Source organism: Ursus americanus, chromosome 11 (assembly GCF_024610735.1).
Source record: "Ursus americanus isolate L20-20 chromosome 11, mUrsAme1.1.p, whole genome shotgun sequence".
Classification (NCBI taxonomy): Eukaryota; Metazoa; Chordata; class Mammalia; order Carnivora; family Ursidae; genus Ursus; species Ursus americanus.
In genome coordinates, this window is record NC_142137.1 from 48380252 (window position 1) to 48392748 (window position 12497).

A 12497-nucleotide genomic window follows, 5' to 3' on the forward strand; every position below is an offset into this window, starting at 1 on the left:
ACCCTGAGATCATGACCTGAGCCAAAACCAAAAGTCAAACACTCAACCGACTGAGCCACCCAAGCACCCCTATGTTATTCTTGAGTTGTTAGGGAGAACACCTATTTGGCTGAGAAAAAGTATTCTTTCAACGTATGGTTAAATTCAATTTGTTCATATTTTATTTAAGCTTTCTGTTCAATATATTCATAATTGAGAAAATTCTGTTTCTTTTTAGATATGTCTATATTTTTGCAAACTTTTACTTTTAAACTTTATGTCATTTTTGTTTGATCTGTCAATGTTGCAAGTCAAACACCTGACATTTTAAAAATTTATCTTAGAGTTTGCTTTTCAAAATAGGAAGCTTAAACTGTTTACATTTATTTTCATGATTAAGAGTTTTTGGGTTTTTTTTTTTTAAGATTTATTTATTTGAGATAGTGCATGCGTGCATGCACAGGGGGAGGGGGAAAGGGAGAGAAAGAATCTCAAGCACACTCCCACTAAGCACAGAGCCCAACCCAAGACTCCATCTTACCACCTTGAGATCACGACCTGAGCTGAAATCAAGAGTCGGACACTTAACCAAGGAGCCACCCAGGCGCCCCTAAGAGTTTACTCTTAAATTTCTTCTTTCATTACTTTTGTTCCTTTTTAAAAATTCTGTTATTTGTTTTTTCTTGACCTCTGATGACTTCAAAAATATAATAATCAATTTTACATATTACTTGTTTCACTTATTTTAAACTCCAGTATGAAGTAACTTCTGACTACACTTCAGGTAAAAGTAATAGTTATAAGACTTTATTTTTCTTTGCAAGCTAGGAAAGCTTTGTCCAATGTTTGAAAACAATGCTTCTGTTATCTCATATTAACATATGTAATTATCTAATATAAATCTTCAGTAGTTATTTTTGGCATAAATAATAAAGTTCTATGTGATTAGCTGGTCTCAAAAGACTCATGCAGATATATTTTCAGATCATAAATTCTCTATTCTTAAATTCTTAATTTTGATTCATGTTTCTGGAAATGGTACTACATTTTCAAATAATACACCTTCAGTAGTTTTCTTGTTTTCAGGGAGGGAACACTTGTAATAATTCTGTTAATTCGCATGTTCACTACCGACCTCACAAACAACTGACACTTAGGTGACCAGATTTCTTGTGATACAATTTTTCCCTCAATACTGTGTAGATATTGCTTTATTGTCTTCTGGATTTAGTGTTTTCTGAGAGAAGCATGAAATGCATCAGACGTTTCTTTTCTGTTGAGAAACTTATAAAACTGATTTTTCTCCTGAAATTATAAAGTTCTAAATACAGTTCTCATCTCATACATTTTACCTAGAATGCAAGATGGACTCACCTCTTCCTAGCTCTTTCTATTAATCTCAGGAAGATTTTTTTCATCATTCTCTTCTACTGTTTCTGCTTTGTTAGCACTGTCTGGGAACACTTACTTACAGGTCAAGTATTTCTATATGTCCTCATTACTTATTTCATTGTAGTTTTAGCTATTTCTTCTCAAGGAAGAATGCCTCAAATTTATCTTAACACCAATTAGATTTTTCCATGGTACCAATCCTACTATTTTAGGCCTAAGATATAGTTTTTAAAAAGCAACTAAAGGCAGAACACTGAAAGACTTTGGTTCTAAATCCCCCTCACTCTACTGCTGGCTAAGGGTCTGGCAAACCATTTAACATCTTTGTTAAGTGGTTTTTCTGTTCTGATGTTTATAAAACCTCTCATGCAAAATAAGAGCCCCAATACCTACGTTTTGTGATTAACATGAGAATCAGAAAAAGCATTTGCAAAATTCTTACCACAGTGCCTAATAGACTGTTGAAAAACAATTAAGTGAATCTGCCATTATCATGAATTCTCTTAGCACAGGCTTTTTCTTGCTTCCTTTTCTTATTTCAGCCTGCTTCCCTTCCAATCTCAGACTGTTCTGTACATGTTTTCGTTCTGAAGAGGTCCCATCTCTTCATGTGTTACTCAAAGAGGTCCTACTTGTTGTGGTTAAGAGAGTGGGGTCTGCAGTCAAGACTGTTAAGAGTTTGAATTCTGGTTCTGCACTAACTATGCAAATTTAGGCAAGGTTATTCAACCTCTCTGAGATCCAGTTTTCTCAACTATAAATGGAGATAAAACCTCATCATTTCATTGTTTTATTAAAAACTAGTGAATATACATAAACTGTTTAGAAGTACTTGGAAGATAGGAACCACTGTTCTCAAGTAAATAAAAGCAGGTATTTCTCCTCTATTTCCTAAAGTAAATAATTCCAAAAATATTTTGTTCTCCTCTAAGTCCTCCAGGAATATTCCCCTTCTTTTGAGCTAAAAAATCTCTTCCTCAATATTCTTTTTTAGGATACTTATCTCTGAATAAAGAAGGAGTTTGAATGGCCTGCTATGCACCAAAAGAGGCTGGGTAAGATTATGTTTAGTCACCTAACATTTGCGTGTTCCCAACATCTAACTGGACAATAGGTAAATGGACATCTCCTCTGCCCATTTTTTGGTCATCCATTTAATTGAGCATTCCTGGCATAAACTGCATCTAGTTTATGCTCACAAAGCCCAGTTCTAATGGTAAGAGAAAATATGAGATTCTATTTCGACTGAGTCCATAAAAATATCCTCAATCGTTTTCAGGTTCTTTCTGTTTTTGTCCAATGCATACCACCTTGCCCAAGGGGAGGGCATATACCAATAGGCAATGTTCCATCCTCCATATGCCACTATTCCCTACCATACTCATACTGGTATGGTAGAAGCGCATTCTATAAAAGGGCAGCATCCACTATGGGAGACCTAATCTGTCCCACTGTCAGTAGTCCTAAATTAGTACGCAACAGTAAACAGGGGTAGTATAAACCTCTCACATGTGTGCAGCTGGATTCTGGCCACCGTTAGTACTTATTTTTGCCTCACTTAAGAATATATACTATTACATTAATGGTTGCCAGAGAGAATATTAGAATGAAGAGGTCACATGGCAAATTTCAGAATAGGGTAAAATTTGCTACAAGTAAAATATAAGCTATATATAATTCATAAAACTCTTGCCAAAGAAATACTATGTACCAATTACCAGAACACACATGAAGTTATTTGTGCCTGTATGTGTGTGTGTGTGTGTGTGTGTGTGTGTATGTGTACATAACAGATTATGGTCAAAGGAGTAAAAGGTCCAAGTAATATAGCAAAACAGGTCTGAGGAGTCAATAGTACCTTAACTGTGGATACTATTACAGACTATAATACTCTGCAGACAGGTTGTAGTCAATTGCTGACTTGTTCAGTACTGTTCTGAGTTTCTGCATTTTTAATCTCTTCAACTGTGCTGCCAAAAATTGTCATTTGAAAGTGTACCTCAAGTACAATTATTGCCTTCAGATTCCATTGATTTCCTCTGGTTCTACTGGACAGAATCAGATCAATCAGTCTAAAGATAAGTCACTGAATATCTGAAGTAATACATAACTCCCTAAATTCTTCACAATTCTGGGTTAAAAATCTTTATTTTTTTTTTTAAATGTGTAATATGTTGGCCAGTTGAGTTTGCCCATTCTCTCACCACTCTCATCAGTTTGTCTACATTATTTCGGAAGCACAGCACTGAAGACTGGACTCAGTACCCCAAGAATCATGTGGATTGTAATATAACTTTTATTTTACCATGTGCTATTGACTAGGACATAGATTTACTATTTTCAATTTCCAAAGTTCCTCAGAGTTTTAATATGAAAGTTTAATTTCATGCAGATATGTAAATCACCATTACCAAATGATTGATTACTCACTGCAATTTTTTCTCCAGATTTGCCAATTTTTTTCTTCAGTTTTTTTCTTTCGTGAATGAGATCATGGTGGGTCTTAAGCAATTCCTCAAAGCGAACTCTGGTTTTTACTTTGGCTTCACTCTCCACTGCAAAGATAAAGACTCCTATCATTTTCTAAACAACTGTATTATAGCAGGTATCTGCATTATGATTATGTTAAAGGACACAGTCTTGTAAATACCTGCATGAGTTCTTCAGCTACTTTAGAACTGACCAGTCCTTCCTTCTTAAAAAAAACTTTTCTTTTGGCTTTGGTGACACCACATTCACCTATATCCCTCTTACCTTTTGGGTAGGCTACTCCATTTAAAAGTTTCCTTTACTAAGTTAACCTTCTACTTGTGACACACGGTAGCATCTACCACTGTTATGTGGCCTTAACCAAATTACTTAACTACTCTAAACTTCATCTTCGTTATCTGTAAAATCAGAATAATCCTATGTCAAAGATCATTTGCATGAAGAATGGCTAACGCTTCCCTAAGAAATAATTAGCATTCGATAAATACTAAAAGCTGAAAGTTATTTTTCCTTTAAAACATAAGTCAGATCATGTTATTCCCTTGCCAGTTTCCTGCTTCATTTAGGACAAAATAAAATGAGTCCTTCACAGGCCCTACAGGGTTCCCACTTCCTGGCCTGCCTCCCTCTACAGCTTGAAACCAAGAGAAACAGCCCCTTAGATTCCTAACATTCTGGCCATTTTGCCCTTCTTCTCTTCCCCTGTGAAGCTGCTTCTACCTGGTGCAAACTTCCTCTAACATCTCAGCTACCTGATATTAAGCTGCCTGTTCAACATTTCTTGACAATCTCATCCCAATTTCCCTGTTCCTCACAAAGCAGACTGTTCTCTTTCTTCACAGCACCTAACACAGCTTGAAACTGTATAATTATTTTGTATCTACACAAATATACTGTCTCTGTCTCCCACTATACTATGCTATCATCCCGACTATCATGAGATCTAGCACAGAGTACCTACTCAATAAACATGTTTTAATGCTGAATAAATGCTGAATGAATGGATGATTTCCCCAGAGCAGGTGCTGGCAAATTACGGTCTGCAGAGCAGTCATCTACTTTTATACAAAAGTTTACTGAAATACAGCCATGCCCACTGTTAAGAATTCTTACAGATGATTTTATGCTTCAGTGGCAGAGATGAGCAGTTACAGCAGAGAATAAACCTAAAATATTTACTAGATTTCCCTTTAGGAAAGAGTTTGCCAGTACCTACTCTATAGTAAACTGTCCATTTTGATGATAAAGGATAAAAACTAACCATATGTTGTAATGATTATTTACCTTGTTCACTAGAGTCCCAAACTGCCATCCATTAAATATGTACTAGCCTTAATACTTAACGTTAAATAGAAAATTGATAAAAAAAATTAAAAGAAATTAAAAAATAAAATAAATAGAAAACTGAAAAACGAACTATTCAGTATCTAAATGTAATATTTAGTGAATATATTAATAGGCCAAAGAACCCCTAAAAATAATTCAAACTTCAAAATAAATAAGTAAATAAACAAATAAAATGTATTGCATATATAAATTTCAGAGAAGTCTTACCAGTGGGCATATCTCAGCTTTAGAGAGAGCATTGAGTTGTAATGTAAAGCAATGACTCAATCAGGATCCTATTAAAACAACGAAAATTTATTTGTAGTATGGAATTTGTAAATAAAAATTACAAAACATTTTTCACACAAGTTTACATGGTGATTTGTCCACTACCTCATCAGGTTATACCAATAAAGCTAAGTTCTCTTATCCAGTCTTACGCATATGACTTAAATACATCAGAATCAGCATAGAGTCTGAAAAAAAGGTAAAGAAAACTGGGTTATATTTGAATAAAATATTTATATATTTGAAACAAAATTTTTTAAAATCTTGAAAGGCAGTAAATATGTAGCTGATATGCTAATGCACTTTTAAAAGTGTTTTAAGTAAAAAATAAACATTTCAATGTACTTTTAGGAAAACAAACTCCACCCCAGAATTGACTTTCCCAAGAGCATACACTATTATATTAGTAAAGTATGCTTGTGGGTAGCATATTCATTATAGCAGATAATGAATTTAAACATTTTTGTACCTGCCACTAAAAATGTTGCAATAAAAAAGGTTAAGCACAAGCATTTGTACCATCCTCCTCAAATATCTGGGTGTGTATTATTATATATCAAAACCAGGGATAAACTCAGTATATGTATTCTTGAATTTCCAATTTTACTTAAAGATGAGGGTATATGTCCAAAACAAACATATTAATTTCCACATCAGAACACAACGTTCACACATTTTTAAGACTAAAACTGAAGACTGTAAAAAAAAAGAAGAAAAACATAATTTGAGTTGCCTGAGCAATTATCTGTTAAAGCTCCAGATCCCTGGGGATCCACATTATGTTCCTCTAATATTATGGGTACTCTGGATAGAAAAGTCTGAGAAGAAATGCTAAAAAAGGTAAGAACGATTATATACATATACCTAATTATGTGGGTTAACTTATATAACAATTTTCTGGTACAGAGAAAAAATAGATATCACTAAATTCACATAGTAAAGATTCCTATGCTTTATGGATGGGAGCCTGAATGTACTCTTCCTATAGATACAGATCTAATAAGTTTGGTCATCTATTTTCCAATCTATCCCAAATTGGAAAAGAGAGAAGATGTAAAGGCAAGTGCATCAGTGATTAAAACCTGACAACACATAAGTAGAAAAAATATAGAGCAAATAATTACTTAATATTTATAAATTCCATGGTCATTCAACATATAGGAAAACAGCTAAGCTGTATGACTATGAGTCATTAAGAAAAGAGGTTTACTTATATTCAGCTTGATCTGTTTTCCATTAAACAAAAAATTTATGGTATTTTAGACATTTCAGAAAGATTAAATAAAAACTATTGACAAGGCAGCACAAAGAGTCAAGGATGATTCTCATTTTCTGGAAGTAGAATACTTAGGCCAGTGGTATCATTTATGGAAATACAGGACAAGTACAGTGGAGAAGTTTAAAACCCAAGTCTTGGAATTAGTCTCAAATAGTTAATTGTGTGACCTTAGGCATTTGTTTCCTCATCTGTAAAATCACTCTACCAGTGCATACTCAAAAGGTTGTTATAAGGGTCAAATGATTTAAAATAATACCTTTAAAAAAAAGCACCAGTAAACATCTGTTAAAATTGTAACAGATACTTATGGGGACACTCATCGAGCTGTTGAGCTGGGTATCTGAGGGGTACTAACCAGCTTCAAGTACTGGCACCACTGTCAGATCCCTAGATTCAAATCCCAGTTCTACCTGCCTGTAAATTAATCTCTGGACCTCAATTTCCTATTCTTTCAAAACAGAATAATAATAGTAAATCGCTCATAAGGTTTTTGTAAAGATTAAGGTCAGAATATGCAAATAAAACACTTAGCACAATGCCTAGAACATGGTAAGCCTGTTGAAAATGACAGCTATTATCACTATATATATAAATACATGTTTCTGTGTATAATCAGGTTATGTTTGGTAGGCAATAGAATATAGTAATTCAGCAAGGAGAACTAGACTGAAGATTTGAGAACTAGGTTTTATATTTGTGATGGCTTCAGGGAAAAAAGTGCCAAAGGCAGAATTCCGGGAGCCCAAAAATAAAGTAAAAAGACATCAAAGAGATAGTGAAAGCTGGGGGAGAGAAGTAACCCAGGGAAAGAAGTTTTTTGTGTTTTTTATTAGAGACAGAAAGAGAGAGAGCATGAGTGGGAGGAGGGGTAGTGGGAGAAGGGGAGGGAGAGAGAATCTCAGGCAGGCTCCACGCTGAATCTCAGGATCCTGAGATCATGACCCGACTGGAAATCAAGAGTCAGACGCTTAACCAACTGAGCCGCCCAGGTGCCCCCCAAGGGAAATGAGTTTTAAGAAAGAAGTTTTCTATCACTGTGTGGTACCAAGAATGCTGCAAGTTGTGAAGAGTGTCCACTGGCTCTGCAGTCCAGTCGGGAAGTCACACGTTTGCAAAGCTGTTTGTGAAGGGGCAGAAATCTGGCGGCCACAGGTGGAGGAATGAATGGAAGGTGACACCTATAGAAGAAACATGGAGATCATTCTTTCTACAATTCTGCTTCCAACTGTCTTCCCCCACCCTCAAAGGCAGTGACATGATGCAGCAGCCTTGAGGGATAAAAAGACTATGGAAAGATTTTACTTTTTTTAAGATTGTTTCCATGCTTTTATCACCGTATCCTTTTAAAAAATAAATCATCCTCTTCATTGCAAGCAGAAGAAATTTCCTAAAATACAAACGAGATGGTATCGTTTCTCTGTTTAAATCTCTTCACTAGATCTCAATCACCCACTGGAAAAAATAGGAAGTCCTTACCATTGGGGTTCAAGGCCACTTAGGAAATGACTCCTTCTCCAACCACATTTCCACACACATTTTAAATTCTAACCTAAACTACTTACAGGCCTTCAATTGTGCCAAATGCCTTCTTGCCTTTATACCATTAAACATACACACCTCTCTCAAATGAGAAATGCCCTTCTTCTGTCACTCCAACAAACTCCTAGCTATCCTTCAACACTAAATGCAGACAGTATCTTCTCTGGGAGCACTCTAACCTCAAGGGGCAGTTAAATACTTCCCTGTGCTTCCACAATGGCTTGAGCTTCATACCTCCCTCTCTACCTCAGTCCTTTATTTTCACCCTGGTAAAACATTCTATCACCCAGGAAATTAAAACGGTACCTACTTTATTGTAAGAAGAAAAGGAAATACTGAAAGCAAAGTGATCAGCACAGTGGCTGGCACTTTGTAGGTGCTCAATAAAACTACTTTATGTCTATTACTATAGTACTAAAAATAAGTAATTGTGCAATAAATAAAATGCATCAAGTGAATTGCATATTCATATTATTTACTATTACAGTAGTTCAATGCACAGTTGAATAAACACTAATACTACTTAATATAGCAAGTATGTTACAGAAATAATAATTTCTAAACATTAATGTGTCCCATAGCAAATACATTATAGAATTAATGACTAATATTTGATTAGTAACATCACTGGCAAAAATAAGGTCAAACTTAAAATGACACCCCTGAGCCTCGTATATACCACTATTTTAAAGATTCTCCCTCACAAACCCTTTAATAGGAACTGCTAAAAAATACTAAATAGGAAAATTAACTACTACGTTTCATCTCATTTTTCTTTGTCTCTAAATATCTGATTTTCGGCCAATAAGTGTCTAAAGGTCAAGGGGAGAATTTTATAGGAGAGGAAAAAAAGAAACTAACAAAAAACCTGTATACATAATTCAATTGATAATCAAGATACTCTCCGTAAATAAACAAGATTCTAAATATGGTTTTAAAGAACATTTGGTATTTGGATTTTTCAAATATTTTTAGAAATTTCCCAGAGTTCTCACAAGGAGCAATCTTTTCCCTGAAACTCCAAGCAGTAACAGCAATAGTTAATGCAACAGGTGAAAAAATTGTTGCCATCCTTTCTTTTCTCAAAAAAGCAAAACCTATACACTTCAGCGAATATGTTTACACAGTAATGCTGAAATATAGCACACAGTGTATTTTTTTCCTATTTGTATACATACATATCGAAACGACGCTTATAAACGTTCACACACTGATCACCTTTTCTCGGATGTAATTAAGAAGGCATTTACACGTTCGAGATTGAGCACCAAAATGACACCCTAAAAGGAAATAAACGTACTTAGTGCGTGTCTGATTTAAACGCTTTTAAGCCAGAATCCGGAGTGGGAAAGACAAAGATTGCATTCCCTCCACGGTGGATCTGGACACCGCGCCGAGCACTCAACGAGACGGGAACCCAGGGAAGGGAGCGGGAAAGAACTTAGAGGTATTCATTAAAAACTACATCCCACCGCTCCGCGGCACTCGGCGGGTCGGCCTGTGGTGGCGCAGCGCGGCCCGCGGCCCCCGCCCCCGCGGACCCGAGCTGTCCCCCAAGCCGCCGCCCCCTCTGAGAGGGCCGGGGCAGGCCAAGCGCCCAGCTGGGGCTCCCGCCACCAGCAGGCCTGCAGCGTACTCACGGAGAACAGAGTCCAGAGCGGCCAACAGTCCGTCCCGCCGGAACCGACGCTCAGGCTATGCGCAAGGGCTCCCCGCGCCGGGCGGGGCGGGACCAGGCACCCGCCTAGCCACCCTAGCCGCCGGCCACTCCGGCTCTGAGAACCGACCGGTGCCGCAGTGCGGGCAGCGCGCCGCCCGCTGACGTCAGTGCCTGCCTACGCCGCCGTTCCCACGACAACCGATGCGGCCCGAGCTCCCGGCCTGGTCCGCTGCCCAGCCTCTGCGCCCATCCGCGACCGCGGCCCCGCCCCCGCGCCACCTACGCGTGGGCCCCGAGCTGCAGCAGTGCGGTGCCTGCGGAGGTGGTGCGCGCGCCTCGCCCGCGGGCCTTCAGACTAGGGCCGGGCGCGCGCTCCGGCGGCCGCGCGCGGGACTCGTCGTGCCTGTGTAGAAAGCGCGAGGCCGCGGCCCTCCGGAGAAAGAATCTCTTGCTCCCAAGCGCGAAGAAGCCCTGCAGACGCGTACGGTCTGAGCCCATCTAGATGGTCGTCACCCCCCTAAAAGCGTTCTGTCACTCAGAACTGTAGCCAGCACTGGTAAAAAAGAAAAAAAACAAAAACAAAAAAACAAAAAACAAACCGAGAGGGGGCAGAGAGAGACAGGGAGGCAGTCGTGGAACCCGCCGAGGCCGAGAAGCCTGAATGAGGCAAAGCAGCAGACACGTCACCGCCCAAGCGATCGCGCCCACAAAATGAAATATCCTTTTAAACGTGGAGAATACAGTTGTACTACAGACCAAACCTTAAGGGAAAAAAACGTTCATAATTCATGTGGCGCTGAGTTATCTAGCTATGTGTTTAAAGCAGAACAAAAAGAAAACCCTCACCTTTTTCTACACCCAGTGCCCCCTCCCACTTTCTAATTTCTGCTACAGGCGCCATTTTTAGCTCTGAGTCACCAGAGATGGAAAAATACTAGACCCGTCCCTCCCCAACTCTTGAATTTCCTGCAGTTGTAGTCATACACTACACTATAACCTGTTGCTTAGTTTGCAAAGTGAGAGCGTTACTATTTATAATAGCATCACCACACTTTAGAAAACATTTCATTTTCTTTCTCTAAATCCTATGAGAATTCAGGGAGAAATATTACCAATCCAAAGCATCTTAAACCGAACTGTTCAACTTTCCACCTAGAACCTACTCCCGTTCCTGGATTTCTATTTGGTTTAAGCCACCACCATCCTCCCAGTGTTGTAAATACCTGTAGAGCATCCTATATGCCTCTTACACCAAATTATGTACATTCTACTCTTTTAACATCCCCAGTATATAGCCTATCCGTTTTGACTCTGGCTGCCTCATGCCAGCGTTCAGTACTTCTATTACTTGAGATGTTGGCCTCTTTACCAGTCCCCTGACTCCAGTTTTGATTCCAGAATGCCATCCTCCATACTGCTACCAGAATGACCTCATTAAAAATGTAAATCTGATAATGCCACTCTCCTGAAAATTCTTCAAAGGATTATCTGTAAGAGAAAATTTAGGTACTTTGCCTGGGAATAAGACTCTCCATCTGCCTGACTAGTTTCTTCCCTCATTGCCTCCTTTCAATGTTATGCTTCAGCAATACTGAATTATGTGTACCATGCAAAACAATCCAGACCCTCTCATGTCCCCTTTCTTGTACATAATCTCCTCTCTCTGAAAAATCTCTTCTTGTAAACTCCTACACCTCCATGTCTCAACCCAAATGTTGTCTATACTTTTAATCCATCTATTTTGTTTTCCCATAATGCGCTCTGCTAAAGAGATGTAAGGAGCAATGAGCAGGTAGTGCCTAGATCTTGGTTTCTAAAAACCATTTTCTACTAAAAGGAACTAGAGCCTTTTGGGGAAATGACTGATTCAGAACAGGAGCAGGGGAAGTACATGAACCTGAAAAACCTTTTTGCACCAGAAACTAAAGAACTTTTTACAGAATGATGGAACATATGAAAGGGACACAGAAACCAGCTTGAAGGAGCCTCCATTAGCCACATCTTGGTCAGTCTGAGCATCAGTATAATAACGTTAATAGATTATGATCTGCTGAATAAAATAGGAATACTTGAGTCTATACTGAAATAAATACATGAATGTTTTCTAAATGGGCATAAAGAAACACTCTTCCTTCTATTAGATTGCTAACTAATATATGTAGAAGGAATGGTATAGATAGAAATATCACCTTTTTGCAGCTATTATAGTAAAAATCGATTCAGCCAAGAATCATCAATGTATGCTAAAACTAGACGGTGAGAATTTTAAGAGGAACAGTATAGTCTCAAAGTATCTCCTGGCCAAATACTAATTACAAAGGGAAAAACAGAAACTTGACAGTGTAGAAATCTGGCACTGGTGAGCAAAGTTACCATCCCCAGTAACAGGACAAATCAGCATTGTATGCCACCTGGTAAGAGCCAATTAGAACACATTTTTGTGATACTCCTGCCAAAAATGCATAAGCAAGAATCTAATTATGAGGAAGGATCAGACAACCTCAAATTAAGGACATTTTACAAAATCATAAACCTTTACTCTTC

General features: G+C 38.1%; 1 protein-coding gene across 15 annotated transcripts in view; it reads right to left on the bottom strand.

Annotated features, from left to right (window-relative positions):
* The window catches only part of AHI1 (Abelson helper integration site 1), a 210066-nt gene extending 199917 nt beyond the window's left edge, over window positions 1-10149 (bottom strand). For 2 of the 15 annotated variants that reach the window (XR_015726128.1, XR_006782862.2), the window contains exons 1-5: window positions 9934-10144; window positions 7800-7932; window positions 5581-5663; window positions 5416-5483; window positions 3802-3926 (exon numbers count right to left, since the gene is read on the bottom strand). Coding sequence is in view for 12 of the 15 variants with exons in the window: in XM_087865507.1 (XP_087721633.1) it covers window positions 3802-3926; window positions 5416-5425 (135 nt within the window). In the remaining 3 variants the exon portion in view is untranslated. Of the gene's footprint in view, window positions 1-3801; window positions 3927-5415; window positions 5484-5580; window positions 5664-7799; window positions 7933-9471; window positions 9574-9593; window positions 9842-9933 lie in introns of those variants that run through there. The other 13 variants (XR_006782861.2, XM_087865515.1, XM_045814761.2 and 10 more) reach the window with 11 other exon arrangements.
* Window positions 10150-12497: the final 2348 nt, after the last annotated feature.